This window comes from Nomascus leucogenys, chromosome 1a (assembly GCF_006542625.1).
Source record: "Nomascus leucogenys isolate Asia chromosome 1a, Asia_NLE_v1, whole genome shotgun sequence".
NCBI lineage: Eukaryota > Metazoa > Chordata > Mammalia > Primates > Hylobatidae > Nomascus > Nomascus leucogenys.
The window spans coordinates 89,564,769-89,592,363 of NC_044381.1; the positions used below are offsets into that span (position 1 = coordinate 89,564,769).

The 27,595-nt window shown below is 45.0% G+C and overlaps 1 protein-coding gene across 6 annotated transcripts in view; it reads left to right on the forward strand.

Moving 5' to 3' along the window:
* Nucleotides 1–27,595, forward strand: part of RGS6 (regulator of G protein signaling 6) — a 635,113-nt gene that overhangs the window by 578,385 nt on the left and 29,133 nt on the right. For all 6 annotated transcript variants that reach the window (XM_030812880.1, XM_003263654.3, XM_003263650.3 and 3 more), the window contains exons 14-16: nucleotides 281–406; nucleotides 8,594–8,780; nucleotides 26,464–26,553. In XM_030812880.1, the coding sequence (XP_030668740.1) occupies nucleotides 281–406; nucleotides 8,594–8,780; nucleotides 26,464–26,553 (403 nt within the window). The remainder of the gene's footprint in view (nucleotides 1–280; nucleotides 407–8,593; nucleotides 8,781–26,463; nucleotides 26,554–27,595) is intronic.

A 27,595-nucleotide genomic window follows, 5' to 3' on the forward strand; every position in this document is an offset into this window, starting at 1 on the left:
GAGCTTAATCAATGGCATGGTAGACAGCAGCCATCTGAAGGGCGTGCCGGTGACCATCACTTAACATGCCTCCTTAAAGAAACTGTTCATCATTGGTTGCTGTTGGTGTACCAAAGTCTGCATTTGGAATTTGTGCAGCTTTTGTAGAATCTGCCCCTTAAATATGAGATGTTTCCCTTTGGTGAGTGACTGAAAAACAGATCTGAGTCACTGAAGAGAATATGACACAAGCTTTTCTCTGGTACTGATTTTATTTAAACCTTCTTCCTTCATCCCAAAGCAAAGAGCCCAGCCAACAGCGAGTAAAAAGATGGGGCTTCTCTTTCGATGAGATATTGAAGGACCAGGTGGGGCGGGACCAGTTTCTACGATTCCTGGAGTCCGAATTCAGTTCAGAAAACCTCAGGTAAATCTCTCAAAGTTTGAGCTGTGTGCAGAATGTGTGTGAAGAAATTTGCATAATCGATCTCTCCATCTCTCTTTCTCATTTAAACATTATCAGGGTTCAAATTCAACTGCCAGCTAATCTGGCTGAGGTTGAAATGGAGAAGAACAAATTAAAATATGCAACTCTGTCACCACCATAATAGCACCTACTAACACCAGTATGTTTCAGTTCAAGTCTATATGACCTTTGTGCAACTAATAGGAAATAAGTCTTCAATAATAATTAGTCAAACGGATTTGACAACATCATTCATTAAGTACAGCCATAGAACCAGGGAGCTTCAGAGTGGAGAGGCATCTCAGAGGCTCTCTCCTCAAAACTTCCCAGTCTGGGGTCCTGAATATCTGAGAAGCTAAACGGAAGAGAGAGGAGTCAGTGGGCTCATTTCAGAATTTCAAAGAGCAACGTAAATATCACTCAGTAACTGGTGATGTAACTGTAGCAGCTACGTAACAGTAGCAGCTAATAAAAACATGCTTTTTTCTTTTAGTTGACTTGTGTCAACTCCAAATAGTGGTTGCTCTGATCATCTGACGCCAGTGAGAATACCTGATTGTTCCTATTGGTCTATAATTAATACTTGATGAGGGAAATGTATTAATAATTACTGTTTAATAGGAGAAAAAAATAAGATATTCAAAACCTTGGGTCCAATGTGAGAGGAAGAAAAGGGGGTGAATTAAAAGAAAAAGTCTCCTTGGTCATGAAAAATTTGGGAACTTATTTATTTTTACTTTTATGGTATTAGATGAAGAATCAGAAATCTGCAGAAAATGTGACTTATCTGAGACTTATCTAGTGATCTTAGCAAACTGGTGACTTTTTAATGGGTAAGATGGAATCGCTGTCTTTCTTTTTTCTTTGTACCAGGTTCTGGTTTATATAGTAGAGTAACACCCATCTTCCAGTGCTGTTTTCTTTAAAGATGTCTTAATAATGTTTAAATATTGTATTACTTTAAAAACTCAGAGCATGTATTGTGGGCAAAGGACTGCCCCTCCAAAGTTAAGGTGCAACATCCATGCACTTGTTTGAAGTTGAGACCATCGGTCCCATACGTCGATCAAGTGATGTTTATGCTACACCTGTGCTGTATCAAGCCCTGTGAGAGTCTGCTGAGAGACACAAGTCAAGATATGTGATCTTTGCCTGTAACGACCTTGCAGGTCCTTGAGGAAAAAACACAAGAAATGATTAAATCATTGAATGTCTATAAATGAGTGTAAACTCTAAGAACCGTTTTGAAAGCATTTAAAGGAGAAGAATCAAAGCTGAAGTAGTTAAATCATAAGCTGGACTTTGAAGAATACACAGCATAATAGCAGACAAAGAAGAAGGAGAGAGAATATTCCAAGCTGGAGGACCGAATGAGGAAAGGGGTGGCCGTGGGACACTCCCACTCCATAAGGTCCTGGCAGGACACATAGATGCCGACTAGCTGTACGGAGCATGCTGTTCTAGGCATCCACATGTCTGTTATAAACCAGACAAGGTTGAGTATCTTATTTTGGGTGATTATACAAGAGCCTTTCCTTGTGCTGAAGCATGATTCCAAACATATCTCAGAGCTTCACTTCAATGCTTCATGAAGTATTTGTAACAGAAAGCTTGACTTCTAATACTCTTCACTAGGGTGGTACTCAGACTAGCCTCCCAGTATAGGAAGGAAGGCTCTCTGTGGCCAGCTTGATGGACCCAGGTGGCCTCTCTGTGTAGCCAGCTCAGTCCCAGTTTCCACCCCCTCCTTGGTCCCTATGAGCCACCCCTGGGAGTCCTTCTCATCTTCCCTTCTTACCTGTTCCCCTTGGGTCTCCAAGATGGAGCGGTATACAGGCCCCTTTTACCTAACTACCTTTAAGCCCATTTAGCCTCAGGACCCTCTGCTGCCTTCATTGTTGCAGAGAGCTTGAAGAATGACCCAGAGTTTGGTCATTGTGAGGGTCCCAGGAGCATCCACTGGCTCAGCTGCCACCTTGCCTGGTCAGAGCATTCATTCTAGAAAGTCCTGAGTGTAGCCAGAACCACATATCAGTTCAGACTAGTTTCACAAATTATGCATCACACTTAAAGCCCAGAGTGCACCAAGGAGTGCGTCCCTGGCAGGTGTTCAGTGCTACTTCCTGCCATCACCTCCTGTGCCTCTGCCAGATCCTTTCCCCTTGCCAGGAGGGCTACATTTAATCTTGGGTGAAAGCATGCATGTGAGCATGTGTTCATGTGCCAGAGCTTAAGCCACACCCCCAGCATGCAGAAGTCCAGACTTCAGAGGGTCACCTCTGCTCCATGACAGGAAAGGGAGTAAGGAAAATAGAATAGCAGGGAGGAAAAGGATAGCCAAGAGCCTCGAAAATCCTCTCTGGATGCCCAAATTCCTTTTGATGATATTCAGCATAACTGGATACATGGTGGGTGAGAGAGAAGCTCAGCTGTAAATCACGTAACTGTAGAACTCTTCAGTCACCCACCACAGGGCAGCCTTTTCCCCATTCCATTGTGTTCATTCCTTCAGCTGCAGATATCAGCTTAGCACCAACCATGGCACAGGGCTGGTGGATTCAGAGCTGACTGAGTAAATAGCAGGGTGGCCAGGCATGGCTGTACAGATGCACCTCCACTGTGGCTCATGCCATGGAGGCCTCTGGGAGTTGTGCAATATGGCACAACTTAAGGATCCTGCCAACCTGTCATGTTGGCCGTGCTGGAGTCGTCCCTTCTCCGCAGGATTGGTGAGGGCCCCAGGCCACTGGCATTAGAGCGTGGCAGGAAAAAGCCTGACCAGAACTCACCTGGGTAAATTACAAAGTGCTTCTCCACTTCCTCTGTCCTCCTGTGCTCCCTCTTATCTCTCCAGTGAAAGGGCTGCTTAGATCATAACATTCTTGCACAACCCACAGGGTGCCAGTTAAGTAGCCAAGCGGCTGAATTTGTATCAGAGCTTCAGAATGCGGAATGGAGGAGCCCCAGAGTGTCACCCTGGATCCTTTAAGGAATGATTTCTATGATGACGTAATAGAAGTTGACGTCCCCTTTGATCAGTTTCCTCTGGGTGGGTCTGTGAGATGAGGGTGGGGGCATCATCTCTGTGGACTGGGTGGGGTATGACCAGCAGCGCATTTTGCTGAAGCTGTGAGCTCTCTGTGGCAGGGTGTACTGCTTTTTCTCCTTTTCTGACCCACCTGAGCTGAGTGCAGACTCCCTTTGCACTCAGTGGACCCACAGACAGCTGTTTGTTGAGTGCCTCGGGAATGCACATGGCTTCTGTCCACAAGGCAGGGGCCTCACAGCTCTGATGCAGGGAGCTCCGCTCAGTTTCTTGGCCTCATCCTTCTTCCTGCTTTGTGCATTTTCCCAGAATAAAGACAGTCACTCCTTCCCATCTTTGCTCCCTCGCCTACATCTCCCCTACACAAATCTTTGTCCTCCCTGGCTTGACACCCTCTGCTGCACAACAGAGAATGAGTTAAATATCAAAACCCACAGCAGAGTGTCCCCTGTACATTTTTTATGAGCTGTAACATCTCCTGAGAGAAGGTAGTTGTTCTTCTAACCTCCAGATTGATGATCCGAGTTCCACACAGTGTCGGCTGAAGGGAGAAGCAATTAAAAGAGGACACAGTGGGGTGCCAGGTTCATCTCGAGAGCTCTTGTCTCTGGCAGTTGCCCTGAGTCCTAGGAAGACCTCCGAAGGTTCACTAGGGCCCAGCATGATCCACCACTTACCAAACCCATGATTAATAGGAACAGAGGTGACTCCCACGACACCACAACCATCTGCAGTGTTTCAGTCACTGCCCAGTGAACAGAACTCAGCTTCAGTGGTGCTGGGGGTGGTTACTAACGTAGGCACCCCGGAATTTCAGCCCCACCGGGAACTAAACCAAGTTTAAGCCCTGCTGCCTACATCTCCGGTTGACCAGCAGAGGGCACAGAAACACTTTCTTCTCTCCTGGAGTTTGCTTTTTCTCTGGAAACGAACCAAAAGCTGTATTTTCTAACCCATGAAAATTCTAGTTTATGAAAAGATATGTAAACTGGTGACTGAGGGCCTGCCCAGACCTCCTGGTAGGATGGAGAATGATCAAGGGCCAAGTAGTTTGTCTTACCCAGCCAGCCTTGAGAAAATACTCTTCCTTGAAAGCCTCTAGGGAGAAAGGAGGCTCCCGCTGGGGCAGCTCCTGGATGGTCCTCCAGCCCTGTTCTCCACTGCTTCGCCCCAGTGGTATCTGAGCCCAGGCTGCCTTGCTCTAAAAGCTAGTTTCCCCGCCAGCATTTCTAAGTCATGAACACGGATCAAATGCCCGCACAGGGGCTGCCTCCCCACTGCAGCTATGACAATTGGCAGAGACCAGGGGCGGGGCAGGACAGGTGGTCTCCCAGATATTAGTCCTTGTGGCCTGCCAGTCAAAATGGCCCTTCTGCTGCAAGCCATGGAGGCTTAGTGCAGGATGGATGGATTTGATGCAGCTGCTGGCATTTCACTCCCTGCCGCTGCCCTCGGGGAGGAGCGGTACCTGCAGGTTTTTTATAAGAGCAGAAGCTTCAGTGGGCTTCCCATGGGCAGCAGATGTGCAGAGAGGAGCTGCTGTGGCTCTCTGCAGCGGGGAGTGTGGCCTGGGCAGGCTGGGCTCTGAGTTCCCAGCTCAGGCCTGTGGGGCTCGAAGATGGCCAACACTAACCAAAGCCTGTTCTGAATTTCAAATTGACACAAAGGTTCCTCAAAACCAGTGATGGTAAACACATATGGGATGTCAGGATGCTGTTGTGACAGCAGTTTTGCTGTTGCCTGAGAGAGACAAGGCAGGTCAACTCCAAGGCAGACAGAAGGCCAGGGAGAGTCCCCAGTGTGTGCAGGGAGAGAAAACTGCTGTCTAGAGAATGTTACCCCATACCCTCCCCCTCTCCCTTCTTCCCCTTTCCCCCTCCTTCCCTCCCTTTCCTTCCCCTCCCCTTCCCTTCCTCTTCCTCCAGCATGCCTGTTGTTTTCACTTGTATTTAAAAAAATTCTTGGTTTTATGTGACAAAGAAAACCTTTTTATTTTTACATCAAAGTTCATTAAATTTGATTCTGTGGCCTGGTGCAATGGCTCACACCTGTCATCGCGGCACTTTGGGAGGCCAAAGCGGGCGGATCACTTGAGGCCAGGAATTCAAGACCAGCCTGGCCAACATGGTGAAACCCCATCTCTGCTAAAAATGCAAAAATTAGCTGAGCATGGTGACATGCCCCTGTAATTCCAGCTACTCAGGAGGCTGAGGCAGGAGAATAGCTTGAACCTGAGAGGCGGAGGTTGCAGTGAGCCAAGATGGAGCCACTGCACTCCAGTTTGGGTGACAGAACATGACCCTGTCTCTAAAAAAACATTGATTATGAAATTTGTATTTCCATCAGCTCCAGGTCATCTCTATATCCAGCTGAGTGATGTACATTTTCATGTGGCCCCCAAATCATCCTGCAAAAAGGACCCTGAGCCCTCAGGAACCTCAGGGAGCCTGCAGAGCTCCCGGGGTCCTCAGGGCCTTCCCAGAGGGGCTCAGCAGCTCCTCCTCAGTGCTGACAGAGGTGACAGAAGGTGACCTCCCATGTGGCATTGATTGAGGGGGCAGGAAATCACCCAGGTGTCATCCATTTGTGTGAGAAGTTGCAGGGGCCCACGGGGCGTGGGAAGATGCTGACCCAGAAGGTTGCTTCCAGCCAGGGATTCAGCCCAGGCGGCCGCCCTGTGTGAACCTGGTTCTCCTATCTGCCCAGCATGGGGCTGAGGAAGCCTCACCGACTTCGTCTCTGGACACTTGACCCATTCTGGTCCTTGGAAAAACCAACACTGGCTTCTTCCTTTAGAGCCAGGTTCCCCGCATCTTTCACCTACTGGTCAGACGTGGCCTTCCAGGCAGAGAAAGCCTCGTAGGTACTCTCGCCAACAGCTGGCCATTTTCACTTGCAAGCCTCCCGGCCACTTCCTTCTTTTCGCAGCAGACCTGAGAAAGTGGACAGAGAGCCCTACGGAACCTAGGGCAGGCCTGAGAGATGGAGGAGACCCGTGCCCCAGCTCAAGAGTCAAGGGCCCACCTGAACAATGAGGCAGGGGAGCAGTTCCTTTCAAGCCCTTCCTTCCCCACCCTCTCTGGACTCTGGATAAAGGAACACGACTGCTTTCCTCTCACCCAGAAACCAGAAGGACCTGAGCACCCAGGACTTGTGGCTGTCAGAGAGCTGTGGAAGGGCAGGGGACGCCAGATGGCAGCAGCAAGAGCTGGGCAGCAGCATCTGCCCAGGCCACCTGCGGAGAGAAGGCTGGAATCCGAGGGATCACACTGGGCCAGCATTGAGCCTGTGGCCACCACACTGACCCCTCCTCAGCTCCCCCTCACAGGACCTGAAAGCATTTCTGAGTTAAGTCTGGATAGGAAGTTTTCCAGAGCCATGCCACATATCCCTCCATCCACTCGATGCCCATTTTACAGATGAAGAGAGAGGCACCCAGAAATGTACACCAAGGCAAGATATGGCATAGACAGGATGAGGGCAGAGCCTGCTTCCTGATCTGATGGAAGTCATGAAGCCTTCCCTGCCTTACGCTTGGCTCTGCAGGGTCACTGAGGGGTCCCTTTAAGGAGATCATCAGAATCCTAAATGGCAAAAAATGGCAAATCAGGGGAAGAGTTGGAGCCCAGCATTTGGGGACACACACACACAGACACACACACACACACACACACACACACACACACACACACACACACACACAGAGTCTTCTTGCCTTGCAGAAATTGGGTTTGGGGACACACACACACACACACACACACACACACACAGTCTTCTTGCCTTGCAGAAATTGGGTTGCATTACTCCAGTCTGCCACTGAGTGGCACCTTTGGGCCATGCACTTGGCTCCAAAGACATTTCCCTGAACAGCAACAGAAAAACATGTTTAACCCTAAAAAAAAAAAAAAAAAAAAGTACATCTTACTTTGGATGAAATTTGATGACAGATTGAATGCACTGTCCGCACTTTCCACCATATCATGGTAAAGCTTCGCTTGTCCCTCCCTTTCTATTGACTAGACTACCTGTGATTCCCGCTGCTATGGGAACCAGCACAGGACCTACTCTCTTACTCACTGATGGGGGAGCTGGCCTGTCCATTCGTAGGGCAAAGGATATGACACCCAGACCTGGATCCTGCTGCAAGGCTGCCTTGGGAACCATCCTTAAGACCCGGTAGCTGTTGTCCAAGCTTTGGCTCTGGCTGCTGCTGCTCTCAGCAGAAAAGAGCTCACTGCTCCCATGCGGATGCTGAAGGATTAAACAGAGGCAAATACGGAAGTGAGCAGATTTTTCTCTCTTGCTCTCTGCAGAAGGAGAACCATTCTGCAGAGAAGTTTTCAATGTATGCCTCTTCAGCGTTGTTCCAGATGCGCCCATCTTCACTCTGAAACCCATGTATTGAGAACCTACTATTTGCCAAGCACCATGCTGAGCACTGATGTGAATTGGCTCAGTTTCTCCATCTATAATAGGAATGGCTGGTTCATTCTTACACAGATAGTCTTTATGATTCCAGGACCCTGCCTGCTTCTGGGATCTTTCCTCCATTTTGATGCCATCAATTGATCCCAACTAGATTTGACATAGGGACTCACAGTGCACGGTGGCATGTATGTAGCACTGGGGTTCTCAACCAGGAATGAGTTCATCTCCCAGGGGACATTGGGCAATGTTTGGAAACATTTTTAGTTGCCATAACTTGGGAAGGGGGGTTGCTATTGGCATCTAGTGAGTAGAGGCCAAGGTTGCTGCTAAACATCCTACATTTCACAGAATAGCCTCAACAACAAAGAATTATCCAGCCTGAAGTGGCAATAGTGCTGAGGTTGAGAAACCTTCATGCAGAGAGAGAGAAATCTCGTTTTGACAACGAGAAGCACATTGATCTTTTAATATGCAGTTCTTTTCTGTTCTGCACAATAGGAACACCTTTGATGTTTTCACAATCTCCATGGTCTTTGCAGCCCATGTAGTGGCATCAGGGTAGGCTGAGAGATGCAGCAGAATGGGTATCATGGGACATCAGCTCTGGGGCCATCTCTGGCAACATCCCGATGCTGATCCCCCTGGAACTGACTGTGTTTCTGCTCCCACTTCAGGTTCTGGCTGGCTGTCCAAGATCTTAAGAAACAACCCCTACAGGATGTGGCCAAGAGGGTAGAAGAAATCTGGCAAGAGTTTCTGGCTCCAGGGGCTCCAAGTGCAATCAACCTGGATTCTCACAGCTATGAGATAACCAGTCAAAATGTCAAAGATGGAGGGAGATATACATTTGAAGACGCACAGGTTTGCTTATCTACTCAAGTGGTTGTCATAAGGTGTTCATTTGTCCACTTCATTGCCTGACCTATTAACACAAGTTCAAGGCATTGTGGGTAGTTAAAATTTCAGATTTGGTTATTTTTAAGTTCATCATTGGAAACCATTTCAGATAGGTGCACAGCAAAATCCCAGGATCATTTTCCTAGATGAGTTATGTATTACATAGAAACCAAAATGTGCAGTTATATGCTTTATTTGTTCCAGGAAAGCCTCAAAGTGTTTTACAAAATCTGAAGCCTTGTAATAAGTCAGTGATAGAATCTGGAAACCAGAACACGGCATTGGGGAAGTGGGTGTAGTGAGTTAGCAGGGCCATGAGTCAAACCCACATCTGTCTACCTCTGAAGCCCACACTGATAACCACCTCTCTACACTGCTTCCGCAGTGATCTCCAGCTCTGCAGTGAATATTTTTTAAGCATATCTATATTCCAGGCTCTGCGCTATGTCATAAGATATCACAAAGAACAGGCAAAACCCCTGTTCTCAACGAGGTTGAGTGGGAGACAGACAAGTCAATGGGCAACTTCAACAGTGTGAAAAGTGCCCCAAATGGGTGAACCCTAGGTTAAAGCAAGCCTGCAGGAGAGACTCCCAAACCTGTAGGACACAATTAAGATGCTCACAGATGCTAGTGATGCTGGCTAAAGAAACAGGAACCACCCTAACCAGCAGACTAAATTTTGACAGCTGGGAGGTGCTATTTCTAAAAATAAGCATTGGGTTGGTTTCTTACTTCCTGGCCCCTAATTTCTATTTCCTGTCACCATCCCACACCCAGTGACAGGGCTTAAGATTTTGCTTATCTCCTTGACCCCACTTACTTCTCTCACCTCTGGGGCCCCCAGTAGAGAATTTGGGTAGTTTGCCCTCTTACAGACATTATTATCTGATTTAGGAAACTCAGTGTAGCTGCACCAATGCAAATAATGGCATGAGAACACAGTGTCCCGTATCATCCGGAATTGCCTTGCCATTTGCTCAGAACTTCAAGATGGAAACACCTACCAACCTCAACACCATAACTATCTTCTTCTCTACCCCTGGTCACGAGCTCCATCGAATGCCTGTGCCAATCACGAAATCATGACTCCTTCATATACCCCTTGCAGCTTCAAAGCAGAATGTTTGAGTCATGAGAGCTCTTTGCTGAGATATTTTTGCTTATGTGTATGTACGTATGCTTTCAAGCACCATATTGACATGGCCAGAGAGGAGAGTGACAGGGAAGTTCCGTGGGGGTTCCCTGCATGAATGAGCTGAAGCTCAAACTCCAATATTTATGAAACACAAGAAGAGGGATACTGGTCAGAACCTTGATGCATCTAGCACAGTATTAACACTCCAAGCACGACATCAGGAGGGATTTATTTTAATTTTTTATTATGAAAACTTTTAAACACTTGGAAAAGTGGAAACAGCAAAACAGCAAACCTTTATAGACCCTCATCCAGCCTCAAAAATCATCAGCACATGTCTGATCTTGCTTTATCTCTAGCCCCACCTACTTTTTCACCTGCCACCAGGTTACTTTAAAACAAATCCAAGATGTTGCATTATTTCATCTGTAAACTTAGATATGTATCTCTAAAAAAAAAAAAAGATCCTTTTGTTTGAACATTGCCACAATATCCTTTATCTCCCTCCCATCATCACATCCCCTTGCAATTTATTTGATGAAGGATTTAGATCCTTTGTCCTGTAAAGAGTTCCAAGCTCTGGATTTTTCTGATTGCAGTCCTGTGGTGCTATTTAGCATGTTCTTCTATCATCTCTGTTTCCTATAAATTAGTTTTTTAAGATATTTAATCAGATTTAGGTTTGATTTTTTATGGACAAAACTACTTCATGGATTGTGTGGTGCTCTCCTATCAGAAGGCACATGTCTAGCCACCTCTCTTTTTGCCCTTTTTGGAGATATTGATGTCTATCACTTATATCCATTAGTTAATTAGAGGTTGCAAAATGACGACGTACTAATTTTATTCTTTCTTCACTTATTAGCTGGAATACTTTCATAAAGAGAAACTTCCCTCCACCACTATGGTATCAACTAGCAGTACAATTCACGTAAGAAAAGCAGGATAAATGTTTGATTCTCTCCCTTCATTTGCCAGTTTTCAAAATGAGTGGTTTACTGTTATCTTCCTGTGGTAAACATTAGGGTCTATTGTTTTGATTTTACTATCTTTGTAAACTCATGAGTTTAAACATATATGCTATGTTTTAATCCATTTTGCTGATTATTTTTATTGATGCTTGGATTGGGCCATCTCTGGCCAGTTGGCTCTTTCTGATACAGCCCTAGTGATCTTTGATGTCATCCAAATAGCAAGGAAGCTAAGATATTTCAGTCTTTGCCCTTACCCAGAATAAGCCGTTTCTCCAAGGATCCCTGATTCCTCTTAGTGGGAAATGGTATTTAGAGACTAAAATCTAGGCACTTGAGTGTTTCATTGTTCCTGGATTGTTTATCATTTCTAGCCCTTTTCAGTCCACAGAGCTAGGAAATGTGTTGTTGTTTATAATAAAAATACATCATGAGTTCATACTGATACTTTTAATTCAAATTCTGACCTACAGGGGATTTTATTTAACCACTTGTTTCTTACACCTGTGCCTCTTTTCTCTACGCTGAGAATCCTGACTTTCAAGGGCACTGGGTGATAGCATAATTATTCATTTGCTTTATACTACACAGAGCAGCCTCTAAACCACAACACTAAAAATACAGCAACAGTGTGATTATCGCCTGGTTCTTTAATTGTTCATAGTATTCCATTGTGTGGAGGCACCATAGTTTAGTCAACCAGTCCTCTCTTCTTGGACATTTGAGTTGTTTCTACTTCCAGAAAGGTTTGATGGAAGAAGTGGGGAAGTCAGCCTAACGAAGGTTGCATATTGACAAGTATCTCAATATTCAACCTCTATTAGTACAGTGCTCTACCATTTTCCAGGTACTTCTAAATACATTCTATCTCATTTCCACAGCAATCTAGACTAGACATGAGGATGTCTTAAGCATCCCCATCTTCTTCATTATCTGATAGGATTACTCTCCCATGAATTCAAATAAAACAGTCTTCCTAAGCCAATCCCTATTTTCAGCCCAATTTCCTATTGCTTCTGAAGTGTATTTCCACCATAAATATACAAAGTGTTCCTTTCTAGCAGAGTGACCTTAGACAAGTTGCTTAAGTTCCCTGAGTCTTCCTTTCCTCATCTGTAGAACAGGGATACAATGGAGCCTACGCATAGGGATGGGATGGGGACCAGGTGAAAGGAATCATGTCAACCACTAACGGTGTCTGGCCCACAGTAAGACAGAGTAAATACTACCATCTTATTTTTCTAATGTCACTAATATTCTCTTTTTAAGCTGTTATGTTTAATGTATTTGGTGAAAATTTTTAAATAATTTCACATAACCTTAGCACCCAGAGATAACCCCTATTTTGGTGTATTTTCTTCCTTGATTTATGTGTGTAGCTACATGTAAGGTCTGCTCAGACTGCTACCACAGAATGGCACACACTAGGTGGCTTAAACTACAGAAATTTATTTATCACATTTCTCGAGACTGAGAAATCCAAAATTAAGGTGTCAGCAGATTTGGTTGCTGGTGAGGGCTCTCTTCCTGGCTTGCAGGTGGCCGCCTTCTTGCTGTGTCCTTATAACTCTGATCTCTCTTCCTCTTCTTATAAGAACACTAATCCCATCACAAAGGCCTCTCTCATGACCTCATTTGAACCTAATTACCTCTCAAAAGACCCACCTCCAAGTACCACGACACTGAGGATCAGGGCTTCAACAATATGAAATTTAGGGAGACACAACATTCATTCCACAACAGGGAGATTTTGCAAATAGCGTGATCCTGTAACCTGCCTTTTACCTAAAACAGGGGTCAGTTAAAAAACTAAATTTTTCCTAAAAAGAGCCAGATAGTAGACATTGCAGGCTTTGTGAATCATGTGCTCTATGTCACAGCTATTCGATTCTGCATACAAAAGCAGCTACAATGCAACAACATGGCAATGTAAATGACATAAATGAGGACCTATGGCTGTGTTTATTTATGAACAGTGAAATCCAATTTCATATAATTTTTCACAAAATACAATTCTTCTTTTAGTTTTTTCAGCCACTTAAAAACAGAAAAACTGTTCTTCGCTCATGGGATGTAAAGATCTAGATCACAGGTCTGTATCTGTAGATTTGAATCACAGGCTGTAGTTTGTGACCCTGTGCTAAATAAAATTTGGCACATGTCATGAAAATTATTGAAATGCTTCAAGAAATCCAGAAAGCTACAGGATAGAGGATTGGGCATAAAGGATCCTCAGTTTTGGAGGGAGAGTAAGTTAGAGGAGACTTTGTTTTGGTGCAGCCATGGCAACACAGAAATCTGAATTGTGAATGTTTCTATATGAGCATTGAGTGTTGTGGAGCAGAGGTCAGCAGGTGCCAAGAGACTCACACTGCCTTACCTTCCTGGACAGCACTGGCTGCCTGCCCCAGCAAAGTAGGTGCAGTTCAGAAGTTCCCGGGTATAAAAAGGAGGTTAAAATCCTTAGCAGCCCAAGACCAGCCAGGACTTGCACTCACATGTCCTCGCTTGCTGGCCAAGATTCTGCTCAGACCACACTGTCCCTGGATTGTTAGTGCTGAGGGCTTGGTGTTGGCACTGAGACCTGGAGAAGTTCTAGTCCCTAGAGTAAGGCCAAGAGTCTAGGAGTTCCTTTTAGAATTACACATTTAAGTTCTTTAAACTTTCTCTTCTCAGTTTGCCTCTCTGTTAAATGGGGATGTTAACACCTCAGCCCATGGGGCTCAGGGGCTCTGGGCGGCTTCCTCAGCTGGTCATGATGGTTCTCATAAACCCCCTGCGGTGGTCATATGCTTTAACATTAGTGCTTAGTAGCCTGAGTTGAAAGTACAGCCAGATTTATGGATTCACTGGAAGCAGGGACTGGGGGTGGGGTGCAGCCTGTCTCCAGTGGGTTTTGTTTCTTATTTGACCACACGCATTGTTAGAGCCAAGTTAATTGCCTGTATTTGCTTCCGGTGGAAATATTTCACAAGACACCCTGTCAGCGTGGGCCCAGCATTTGTACTTGTGTTTTGCTGATCCGTTTAGCTTTTTTGAAAATTTGGGCCAAGACCAAATCTTCCATAAAGGTCTGTGGTCTGTGACCATAGCCCTCAGCTGTTTGCTGTGTTGTTCCAATTTCATAGATTTAGCCTTGTGAGGGGAGAAAAAAATATGGGCCATGATTTTTTTTTTTTAAGGACTCAGTTCTTTATGCTATGGATTGAATTCTCTGTTCCCAACCATGGGGCCTCAAAGGACCTGCATTGTCACCTACTTGCTATGTGGTCTGAGGCAAGGGCCTTGACCTTTTGTGCCTTAGTTTCCTCATGTGGGTGATGGGGGTGATGTCTTCTCTACAGCCCGCTAAGGATTTTAGAGAAATCAGATGAGCTAATAGCCCTGAAAAATATTTGAAAAAGTAAAAAGTGCTATATATTTGTAAGTGTGAACTCACAAAAATTAATGACTTTAGTACTCTCTGGGGTCTCATCATTCCAAGCTGGATCCAAAAGAAATTCTCTCAAAATATCTGCCCTTAGATGGGAAAAAATGCCAGAAAAGGATATAAAAACCAAATTTTCAGGTCCTGGAGTGCATCCTAAGGAATTTGAGTTTCTCATCCTGAAGACAGTAGCAAAGCATTGCAGGCTTTTACGTGGAAGAGGGTGAATCCCATGGTGATGAGCATAGTAGGCTGGAGCCAAGAGAGAGTTCTGAATCCTGGGGCATGTCATATAAAGCTCTGCTGGCAGTTGTTGGTGGAGAGAATTAAACCACAGGAAGTACTGAGAACCTTCAGCTTCCTTGTAGGGCATTTGCCTCTTTCCAAAGCCTTCACAGGCTCTAGAAGAGATAGAAATCAGCTGCCAGCACAGTGGCTGCTTGGCTTCCATTTTAAAAGTCTCAGAGTACCAAGGATGTTCCAAGGACTATCTCCCTGGATCCATTCAATCATTTGTCCATCTGCCCATCCACCCATGTCATGAACATCCATTCTCCCATTCAAGTTGGGAGACCTTGACCTGTGCGGCATAATATTCTGTGCAGAGGGAAATAACATGGGAAATAGGAGGCCCAGGTGGCTTTTTTTTGCCATCAGGCAGTGCTTATCTAAAAGCACATCATTCTTTACAAACAAAACAAACCAGACCTAAGAAAGCGCTTCATTGAGATAGGATTGGATTGGAAATCTGTCCTTTAAGTGGACTGATAGTGGAATAGGACCAGCCAGCCCAGCCCCATTGGCTTTGATCCTTGCAGTTCCCCACCTCACCTTCCTATTTGTCCCACCCCCGCTGCTTTCCTGACCTGTGGTACCTGCTAAGATGCCCCACCCTGCCCTGTACCTGGAGTGTCTGGGCCTTCCAGACCTCTGGATTTGAAAGTTCTTTCATGGGAGCAGAAATTTGGTCTTCTTTACCTTTTATAAGTTCCTGCGTCACAAAGGTAATGCTGAGTGCTGAATGTCAGCTAAATGCTGACAATTCATTCCAGAATTATAACATTTTCAGCTGTGCCTATCAAAGAAGCGGGGGACAATTTGTCCCTTAGCTTTCAACTTTGGAGAGACAACCTTGGGGAGTACACCTAGTGGATAGTCAAGAAAAGCAGGTTAAATTAAATTCCTACAATGTGCCAATTCAGCAAAACTTGGAATACCCACCAAGTGTCAGATGTTCTAGGCACTGTGAATATACAAATGCAAAGGGGGGTTCCTTTCCCTAAGCGGCCCTCGGTCTGACTTGCCACAGCTCTACTTGGCCTTGATGAACTCACAAAACGATCAAAGAGCATACTCAAGGCCAGAATGAGGTCTGGGTGATAAAAGAGCTGAGAAAGATACCATCAAGTCCACACCCGCCATGAGCAGACAAGAAGCCTCTAGCAAAACGTTTCTATTATTACCTAAGTGTAGATGTTTCAGTGCAACTTGATTAAGGAATGCAAGGTTTCTACCATTTGCTTTGTTTAAAAGCCAAAGCCCAGTAAAGTATGATTTTAGGTTTGCCCAGATTATTCAGAAGTAGAAGTCTTCCCAGCTGTTCATCTTTGCTCCAGTAGTAGAGGTGGCGGCATTGCGTGCCAGTATCACAAGACCACACCAGGTTTCCTGGTATTAATCCTCTATTGGAAGGCATTTCCTGGTAGATTCTCATGCCAGACATATTTTAATAAGGAATTCTGTGACACTGCTTGCTCCGGGGGTTGCTCATTTTATCCTGTGGGTGGTTTTATTTTTGAGAGATGAACAGCAGAGGGAGGGATGCATTTTGCAAAGAATAAATCAGTCGTTTGTGATCCAGTTCTGTTTATTACTGCACAGACTAGTAGTTCCTGACAGCTACTGAGAGAAGACGTCAAAGAGTTCAATTCCAAAATTTCTTGGTTGCTACTTCTGAGCATAGGTTCCTTATACCAAACCCCATGACCTCCTTGAGGAGGAAAAGGAAAACAATTTTCTTTTTTTTTTTTTTTTTTTTTGAGAAGGAATCTTGCTCTGTCACCCAGGTTGGAGTGTGGTGGCATGATCTCAGCTCACTGCAAGCTCCGCCTCCTGGGTTCACGCCGTTCTCTTTCCTCAGCCTCCTGAGTAGCTGGGACTACAGGCGCCTGCCACCACGCCCAGCTAATTTTTTGTATTTTTTAGTAGAGACGGGGTTTCACCCTATTAGCCAGGATGGTCTTGATCTCCTGACCTCATGATCCGCCCGCCTCGGCCTCCCGCAGTGCTGGGATTACAGGCGTGAGCCACCGCGCCTGGCCAGGAAAACACTTTTCTAAGTTAATATCCCTGGTATTTGGGTAGGTGAAAGACAATATGCAAAGCTGTCTTTGAAGCTACCCTTATCTAAGAATAGGGATTGAACAGCATGAAAATACTATGCCCTTTGGCCAGTTAAATTAAATCCGTTTTTATAGATGCTTTGTGGAGTAAAGGCAAAGGATCATTTACTCTCACATCTTCTTATGACCTGGAATGATGCCATATGTGGAAACACAGGGCTTCCATGTCCTACTTAGGAGGCTAAGGAAATCCAAAGGGGGCACTTCCTGTTTTAGATCCACATGATCCCGGGTTGTTCATCCAAAGATACATCCAGAAGGAGCAACAGCTTCCTATCTTTCACTTGTGTGGATGTCCGTATCGTTGTGGTATCTTTTCTGTTGCCTCCTCTATGTTTGTTAAGCAGATACTGATTTGTGATCCACTTCAAGTCCTCACCACTGTGCTGACCTGCAAGAACCATGCTGAAGAAAAGCTCATTTTCCCTAGGCTTCAGCTAACCATGCCTAAGGTCTGAGAACCTTTGGTCAAACATATTCAAGTCTCTTGAAAGGTGAGACTCGAGGATACAGATTTATGACTTCCTAAGGGCCCATCAGCCCTCAACGCTTTACCAGGTTGGGACCTTGTTTCCAAAGATGTTCATAGCTCCCATCAAGTATAGATGGCAAGTTGTGCATGAACTGCCTGTTAAGTGAGAAACTAGAGCCTGGGCCATCCCTGGTGTCTTGGCCATTACCATTGCTAACAGCAGTGATAGTGAATGGTACCCAAAAGGGAATTGTAAGCAGTGGCCACACCTTCTACTAGGATGACTCAGATTTAGGACTCAAGAGGAGGCTCCTAACTTTCCTGCAACCACACATGGAGGGATTTTGTCTCAGCCAACTAGTACTGACTCCCCTTGGGACCCAAGTGAAGGACAGTGAAAAGCAGCACATCAATGTGAGAAGAGCATGAGCTCTGGGGTCACACAGCTCTGGGTTCAAATCCTGGCTCCATACTTACCTTGGGTAAGCCACTTGACCTGTTAGAGTTTCAGTATCCTCATTTGTAAAATGGGGGTGTTTAAACCTAAGCACTACTTCAGAGCAAACATCACCAACAACTAAAATAGTACAGCTAGACTCTGCTCCCAAATCCTCTTTGCTTCTTTCTCCAGAATCTCTCTCATCCCACAAATCATCCCTTTCAAGGACAGTCACAGCATGAAGTTATTATTGCCACTTGACACGTATAATCATTTTTGTAGTGCTTCCACTTCTACTTCCACATTTAATTGTGTGATTGACAGGACTAGAAAGGTGCGCCTTTGGCTCCTAGTCCAGTTCCTTCTCCATAACCCCACACAGCAACACCACATTCTGCCCACACAGCATCATTTTCCTTCAAGAGACTACATGGGACCCAAAAGCTCCCAAAGTCTGGATGTGATTCTAGGCAGCCTAGGTATAGAGGGCAGAGATGAGGCACATACACCTGCAAAAAGAAAAATAGGATACTTGAAAATCACAAGAAGAGCTCTTGGCCGCTGTGCAATGCTCCAGCCGAGTGGTTCTCCACTCCAGGAGGACGTTCTGAAGCTGGGAAATGAGATCTGTGCTGTCTTAGGAGCCCACAGCACAGGGGAGGACATAAGGGTCGTCTTGAGGAGTTCAGCTGCGTGCTTGTGGCCCAGGGCCCCAGTCATTTGTCTGATTACCTTCCCCACCTCTTGAGAGAGTCACTGTGTTTTGTCTAAAAGGAAAGGAGATTTCCAAATGAGGACTCTCTCAGCAAAATATTGATTTTCAGCAGGTGTGGTTTTGAGACAGTTTGTACTGCATGCTCTCTCCAGCTCTCACTGTGCCTCGGACTCTATTGATTCTAGTTGGTTTTGATCCTGCCTTAGCATCCCAGGCAAGCAGAGCTCTCCTAGCCCAAGAAGAGAAAATGAAGGTTGAGTGGCTCATCAGGGTAACATCCCTGCACTACAGCCATCAACCACTCCAAGGATATGATGCCTCCCACTGCTGAGGACTCTGGCTAAGACACTGGTGCGATTTAGAGCCCTAGAGCATTGGTTTATCATCATATAGAGAACCACCCTCATCTTCTTTGGAGGAGGTGCCTCTCCACTGCATCCCAAGGTGGGAGTGACCTCTGGTAGTTCTGCTTGTTCCTAGTCAACTCAGTCATCTCTGTTGTAGAAAGAGAAAGAGAGAGAGGGCAAGAAAGAGAAAGAGGGAGGGAGAGAGGAAGGAAGTGGGAAGGGAGGGAAGAAGATAAGGCAAGACAAAATAAGACAAGACAAAGCAAGAAACAGAGCACACGGGCGAGGAAGTGAGCACACTTTTTCTCCATCCCCTTAGGAATTTACTCTCAGCAGGGGCTTGGCTTGGCTGGTTTTGCCAGTGACTCCCTTGCACTTTGCAGATTCTGAATATACATTTCCCTTAAGACTGGTTGTCTGCAGAATAGAGGGAACAAACCAGCACCCCCATAAATCAGCAGAGGTCACTGCCAAGAGCTTTGTACACTTGCTGTCCCTGGCAGTGATAAACTCATTGCATTTGGGAAATGGCCAAAGACCCTGAGTCCAATCTCAATTCTTATTCCCAGAAAAATCTCAGTTTTCTGTTCACCCACCCCCGTTTACTGTCTTTGTGTTTCCCAGACAAAGCTGGCAAGGAGGAAAGAACACAGTTCCATAACTGGATCATCAAAGGCTGCATTTCGTTGCTTGGGGAGGAGTTGCAAGGCAGGAAAGAGTCACGGATCCCTAGGCTGTGGAAAAGAGAGGCCCAGGCCAGAGGGAGGCTGAAGCCATGGGGTCTGCACGGGGTGTGAGAGATCCGCAGAGGTTCTCAGATTCTGTTTTTCTCAGACCCGCGCCTTGGATCTGCTATTATTGCTGTGGTCGGTTGTTCCCTTGAAGGGTGGTTCAGGCTGTTATAATGGTGGTCAAGGGCTAGCAATGGGATTGGCATGGTGAGACCACCTCACGGGACTTATGCTCCAGTAGGTTGTGTTCTTATCCTCTTATCTTTCTCCCCACACCATCCTCACCTTGGTATCTGGCTTTGGAGTTGGCCATATGACATGGAGAAGATGAGAGTAGTGTCCAAACTGTTCCTCTGACCCACATGGGCCTCCTGAGAGTGGACCACCTCTCTCTGCTGCCCTTTCCTCCTTGCCCCTTGATTGTCTTTCTCCTCTGACTGATCAGACTGTGAAGGTGCGAGACCAGACCCTCCCTCCCTGCAAATCCCACAGAATTAGGAGACATATTTCTGTCTGTCTACACAGATCTTTCCACTTTGATGAGAATCTTTCTGGTTGAGAGACCACCATTCCCCACTTGTAGCAGGATAGGTCATCCCCAGGTACACACATTCATACCCTGTGCCTGTACTTCATCTCTGCAGCCCTTAGCTGAATTGGCTAAATGCATCTCTGTGCAAAGTCTATCTTGCCTAGTTGGATCTAAGCTTTATGACATTGGAGACCTATTTGTCTTATTCAGGCTGTCATCTCAGTGTCTGACACAGTGCCCTGGCACCTAGTAAATGCTCAATAACTATTTGCTGAATATTATTTTGATTCAGTGTTTAGACATCTGCATTATCCTGCTCTATTTTGATTGACAAGTTCTTTCTCTTCATGAACCAGGCTTTTCCTTCCTACAATGAGTCTATAAGAATTAGCTGGATCAGAGGGGAATTTGGTGCTGAGCCAGAAGAGCTGGCTAGGGAAGGTTTCCTCACTTCTCATGGGGCAGCAGAGGGGTATTGTGAGATATTGAGAAGTCGGAACAAGAAGCAGGGAACTGTTGCTTTGGAGAAGGGTCTGGAGAGGGTCCAGGCACTATGATAGGCTTTTCCAGATGACTCAGGAGCCACCTGGCTCTGTCAGCCAGAAAGAAATGATGCCTGACACAAGGAGACAGTGTGTCATTTTTACTCTGGACTAACATTTGTACCTAAGCTTTAAATGTTAAAATAATTTGGCCGGGTGTGGTGGCTCATGGCTGTAATCCCAGCACTTTGGGAGGCCAAGGCAGGTGAATCACTTGAGGCCAGGGGTTTGAGACCAGCCTGGCCAACATGGTGAAACACCGTCTCTACTAAAAAAATACAAAAATTAGCCAGGCGTGGTGGTGCATGCTTGTAATCCCAGCTACTTGGGAGGCTGAGGCAGGAGGATTGCTTGAACCCATGAGGTGGAGGTTGCAGTGGGCCAAGATCACACCACTGCACTCCAGCCTGGGCAACAGAGCAGACTCCATCTCAAAAAGAAAATGTTAGAACAATTTAAAGAGACAGCAAATGAAAGCAAAGACCAATGATACCACTCAGCCTGGGCTCCAAGACCATTAGGGATGGCTGAGCCAAGATACTCATGCTCCTCTGAGCTGAGTGTAATCCTCATTCTCCTTCTGTGCAGAGAGCAGGAATTTGATGCAGTCATAAACCCAAACAAGTATGGAGCCAGTAAACTTGCGGAACATTAAATTCCAACTGGCATTTCAGTGAACATGTATATTCGGCTAACATCTGACCCTGTGCTAGACACTATGCATCTGTAAAAGATAAAGACATACTGTTCCTCAAGGCACTTAAACAAGAGGGAGCTGGATTTCTGTCTGAAATTTTCAGAAAAACACTTAGTGAAGTATGTTCACACTAAGTTTGTTAAATCAGAATATGTCTGGACTATCCAAGTAGTCTCAGAACTAGGCCACTATTTGAGGCTGGGCGCGGTGGCTCACGCCTGTAATCCCAGCACTTTGGGAGGCTGAAACAGATGGGTCACTTGAGGCCAGGAGTTCGAGACCAGCCTGGCCAACATGGAGAAACCCCGTAACCACTAAAAATACAAAAATTAGCTGGATGTGGTGGTGCATGCCTGTAGTTCCAGCTACTCATGAGGCTGAGGCACGAGAATCACTTGAACCCAGGAGGCAGAAGTTGCAGTGAACTGAGGTCGCACCACTGCATTGCAGCCTGAGTGACAGAGCGAGACTTTAGCTCAAAAAAAAAAAAAAAAAAAAAAGAACCAAATCACTATTTAATTTCATTTGAGTCCTTCCAGTGGGTTTATTCCCATTAGTGGGGTAACTCCCCTGCTTTTGTAAATATGAGGGTATCTCGGGAAGAATAAGTCCCAAAACAAGATTCTTTGGGTTCCAACCAAAGATGAAACCAAGAGGGCCTCACATGTGACCAAGACATTTTCTGCTTTCTACTTTCACTTTCTTTTTGTTTATTTTTTAAATTGAAATGTAAAAGTTGTATGTATTTATGGTATACAGCATGCAATTTTGATATATATATATATATTGTGGAATGGTTAAATCAATCCACTTAACATATGCATGGCCTCACACACTTATTGTTTATAGTGAGAACACTTAAAATCTACTCTCTTAGCAATTTTCAAGTATATAATATATTGTTTTTAACTGCAGTCTGTAGTCACCATGATGTTCAAGAGACCTCTTGAACTTATTCTTCCTCTCTAATTATGTGGTGTCCTTTGACCAATGTCTTCCCAGTCCTTCCCACTCCCCACAACCCCTGGTAGAACGGCCATTCTGCTCTCTGCTTCTGTGAGTGTGATTGTCTTAGATTCCACATACAGGCACATCTCATTTTATTGCATTTCCCTTTATTATGCCTTACAGATTCTGTGTTTTTTACAAATTGAAGGTTTGCGGCAACCCCGCATCAAGCAAGTCTATCAGCACCATTTTTCCAATAGCATGTGCTCACTTTGTGTCTGTGTCACAGTTTGGTAATTCTTGCAACATTAAGCTTTTTTATCATCATTATATTTTCATGGTGATCTGTGATTGGTGATCTTTGATGTTACTATTGTAATTGCTCTGGGGGTGCCCAACTGCATGCGTATAAGACAATGAACTTAATACATGTTGAGCGTGTTTGTTTTCTGACTCCTCTACCAAACCAGCCATTCCCCCATCTCTTTCCCTCTCCTTGGGCCTCTCTACTCCCTGAAATGACAACTATATTGAAATTGAGCCAATTAATAACTCTGCAGTGGTCTCTAAGTGTTCAGGCAAAAGGAACAGTCGCACATCTCTAACTTTAAATCAAAAACTAGAAATGATTAAGCTTAGTGAGGGAGGCACGTTGAAAGCCAAGATAGGCTGAAAGCTAGGCCTCTTATGCCAAACAGCCAAGGTGTGAATACAAAGAAAAGTTCATTGAAGATTAAAGATGCTACTCCAGTGAACACACAAATGATAAGAAAGCAAAACAACCTTATTGCTGATATGGAGACAGTTTTAGTGGTCTGAATAGAAGATCAAATCAGACACAACATTCCCTTAAGCCAAAGCCTAATCCAGGGCAAGGACCTACCTTTCTTCAATTCTGTGAAGGCTGAAAGAGGTGAGGAAGCTGCAGAAGAAAAGTTTGAAGCTAACAGAGGTTGGTTCATGTGGTTTACAAAAAGAAACCAAGTCCATAACATAAAAGTGCAAAGCGAAGCAGCAAGTGCTGATATAGAAGCTGCAGCAAGTTATCCAGAGGATCTAGCTAAGATCATTGATGAAGGTGGCTACAGTAAACAACAGATTTGCAGTATAGATTAAACAGCCTTATATTGGAAGAAGATAAATCTAGGGTTTTCATAGCTAGAGAAGAGAAGTCCATGCCTGGCTTCAAAGCTTCAAAGGACAGGCTGACTCTCTTGCTAGGGCTAATGCAGCTGGTGACTATAAGTTGACGCCAATGCTCATTTACTATTCTGAAAATCCTAGGGCCTTTAAGAATTGATGCTAAATCTATTCTGCCTGTGTTCTATAAATGGACCAACAAAGTCTGGATGGCAGCACATCTGTTTGTGGCATGGTTTACTGAATACTTTAAGTCCACTGTTGAGACCTACTGCTGAGGAAAAAAATAATATTTCTTTCCAAATATTGCTGTTCATTGATAATGCACCAAGCCATCCAAGAGCTCTGATGGAGATGTACAAGGAGATTCATGTTGTTTTCATGACTGCTAACACAACATCCATTCTGTAGCCTATGGATCAAGAAGTAATTTCAACTTTTCAAGTCTTATTATTTAAGAAATACATTTCATAAAGCTATAGCTATCACAGAGAGTGATTCCTCTGATGGATTTGGGCAAAGTAAATCAAAACCCTTCTAGAAAGGAGTCACCCTTCTGGATGCCATTAAGAACATTTGTGTTTCGTGGAAAGAAGTAAAAATATCAACATTAATGGGAGTTTGGAACAAGTTGATTCCAGCCCTCATGGATGACTTTGAGAAGTTCAAGATCCCAGTGAAGAAAGTAACTGCAGATGTGGTGGAAATAGCAAGAGAACTAGAATTAGAAATAGAGCTTGGAGATGTGACTGAATTGCTACAACTTCATAATAAAACTTTAATGAATGAGGAGTTGCTTCCTGTGGAAGAGTAAAGAAGTGGTTTCTTGAGATGGAATCTACTCCTAATGAAGATGTTGCAAACACTGTTGAGATGACAACAAAGAATTTAGAATATTACATCAACTTAGTTGATAAAGCATCAGCAGGATTTGACAGGATTGACTGCAATTTTGAAAGAAGTTCTACTGTAGGTTAAAATGCTATCAAACAGCATCACATGCTACAGAGAAATCTTTTGCAAAAGGAAGAGTGAATTGATGTAACAAACTTCAATGTCTTATTTTAAGAAATTGCCACAGTCACTCCAGCCTTCAGCAATCACCACCCTAATCAGTCAGTATCCAACAATATCAAGACAAGACCCTCCCCCAGCAAAAGGATTATGACTCGCCAAAGGCTCAGATGATCCTTAGCATTTTAACAATAAAGTATTTTTTAATTAGGTATGTACCTTGTTTTTTCAGACATAATGTTATTGCACACATCATTGACTGCATATAGTGTAAGCATAACTTTTATGTGTACTGGGAAATTAAATATTTCTTATGACTTGCTTTATTGTGGTGGTCTGGAACCAAACCCACAATACCTCCAAGGTCTCCCTACATAAGTGAAGACAAGTGGTATTTTGTCTTTCTGTACCTGACTTACTTCACTTAACCTAATGTTCTCCAGGTTTGTTCATGTTGTCACAAATGACAGGATTTCCTTCTTTGCTAAGGCCAAATAGTATTCCATTATGCCTATATACTGCATTTCCTTTACCCATTTATTTATTCATTGATGGACTCATAGGTTGACTCCATATCTTGGCTACTGTGCTCTCCCTTTCTTTTGTGCTGGGTAAGGAGTGAGTCTTGATGAATCCTTGTCATTGCTCTGGCTTTTTCTGGCCAGGCATCTCTAAAATGTGTCCCCCAGCTGATGGGAGGTCTCTGCCTCCTCCTTCCATCCCTTCCCTGGAAAGAGCACCAAGGAAGTGGTCCTTGATGACCAGTCCTGCCTCTCAGCTGAGCACTCTCCTCCTCCCTGACCAGCTCTCCATTCCCCTCACCACTAGGGCCTTTGTCTGGCTTCGTGAGAAGAACAATGAGCACACATGGGGGAAGATGCTTCCTCCACCAGGACAGCCGTTAACTAACAAACCCGCCCTCCCCAGTGAAGGCCAACCTCCCTCCTAACACATTCTGTCTTGGAACAGCCAAGCTTTCCTGTGCAGCTGAGCTGAATTCCACTTCAATGGATAAATAATCTTATCCATTGAAAAGTCCTCTTTTCTAATGGACCAGGATTTTCCTACCCTTGTTGAGGACAGATCTGTTTGGAAGGGACCACAAGATTCTAGGAATTAGCTGGAAATCAGGGGTGAAATTATTTGCTAAGGCCAGAATGTATAACAAATGCCCCTGGGAGCCGAGGAAAAGAGGTGGCACCTTGCTGCAGTACCTGCCCCTCCTGGGTGTTCGTTACATGTCCCGTTATGTGGTTGCCAAGAACTCCTTCCAGGACAAGGTGGTGGCCCTGAACTGCACAAACTGACCCAATTGCATTATTGCTTGTTTTTTTAAATTAAACTTTTTATTTTGAGATACGTATTGATTCTGATGCAGTTATAAGAAATACTGTGCTGTTTACCCAGTTTGCTCCAATGGCAACATCTTGCAAAACTATAGTACAATATCACAGCCATGATATTGACATGGCTACAATCCCCTGATTTTATTCATATTTCCCAATTTTACTTGTGCCTTGTGTATGTATGTGTGCATTTAGTTCTATACAACTTTATCACGTGTTAAGATGTGTCAAAATACAGAACCATTCTGTCACCACGAAGATCCTTCCTGTTGCCTTTTATAACCACATCTCTCTTGCTCCCTCTACTCCCTCATCTGTAACCCCAGCAACCACTAATCTGTTCTTTGTCTCTATAATTTGTCATTTGAAGAATGTTATATAAATGAAATAATATAGTTTATAATCTGGAGCTTGGCTTTTTTACTCATCCTAATTCCCTTGAGATTCATCCAAGTTGTAGTTGGGTGTAAGAACAGTTTTTTCCTCCTCATTACCGTGTCTGGTTTTAATCATTAAGCACCCCAACATGGCACCCAAGCCCAATTACAAGTCCTTTGGGACATGATCCTCAGGGAACTTTTATTCTAAGAGAGCCCATATGTTTTGTTTGATGCTTCTGAGTTTGGGGGTGTGGGGATGGAACATGTTGCAAGTTTTTCTAGGTACATGCAAACATACCTAGGTTCCTTCATCTCCTTCCCCAAAACAGTGATCAAGTGGATTGTAATATTCTTTAGCACTGGTTGACAGCCCTTCCTTGTGTCTCCTTGTCACCTTCCTCCCCAGGAGCACATCTACAAGCTGATGAAGAGTGACAGCTATGCCCGCTTCCTCCGGTCAAATGCTTACCAGGATTTGCTGCTGGCCAAGAAGAAGGTATCTTTGGGAGCTCTTCTTAGCACTGTTGACTCTTGCCTGCTGCTTGCTGCTGGTTTGAAATGGGAATATCATCCCTTGGGTTTTATTTATTTCCTATTTTCTTCTTTCCCTTCTCTATCTGCTCCCATTCTAATGGAAAACAGTTAGGATTGTCACCACCCCAGCCCCACTGCAAGGTCCAGGATGGGGCATCCTGCATCCACATCCCTATTGCCTCTGTCTGCATGTTCTGCCCATGGTGGGGGTGGGTATGTAGGGCGACAAAAGACTAAGGCCACAGTGGCTCAGCATAGGAATGCAGGGCTGGCAGTAACACCAGCAAAACCCTTAGGACACTGGAGAGAGCCCCTCACTGCAAAGTCCAGCCCCTTCACCTCAGACTTCTCTCCCTGACCAGCCCAGAGAGAAGTATGAGGCCAGGGTTGGGGCAGCTCTCTCACTGGTCAGAAAGCCTTGTCAGTTTCAAGAGCACAATCAGGTACCTGAAGTCATCCTGGGGTTTCTCCCTCCTTGACACCCCCTTCCTCTCCTGCACCTGCCCCACGGTGTTGCCTTTCTCTCTTAACCAAGAAGTAACTGCACCCAGCTCCTTCCTCCTCCTCCTTAGAACTCAGCCATGGTTCCTTGCAGCCCATGGGGTCATGGATTTGAGGTGCAGGGGCCCTCAGCATGCAGGTGAGGGGTGACAGAAGCAGGAATGAACTCAGCTAGATTCCTGGGAAGAGAGGAGGAAGAGTAGGCAGGAGAATAGGGTCCAGGAAGGGAATGGAAGGCAAGAGAGAGGGCTCCTGGTTTCAGTACACCTGCCCACCCTCTGTGCTTTTGAGCTTTGATCTGAGGCCCATGTGTGGTTAAGTGTGGCTCAACTTGCACCGAATTCTATGACTTCTGTGCCATGGCACTTAGGAGCACATGCATCCCTTTCTCCTCCCTCCTGGCCTCCCAGCCCCAGGCCCTAAGCACGTGGTTGCCCATCACATGCTGTCCGTTGGGCTGCCTCTTAGCCACGCAAGCCTTCTCTCTGTGTGCTGTCACCCTC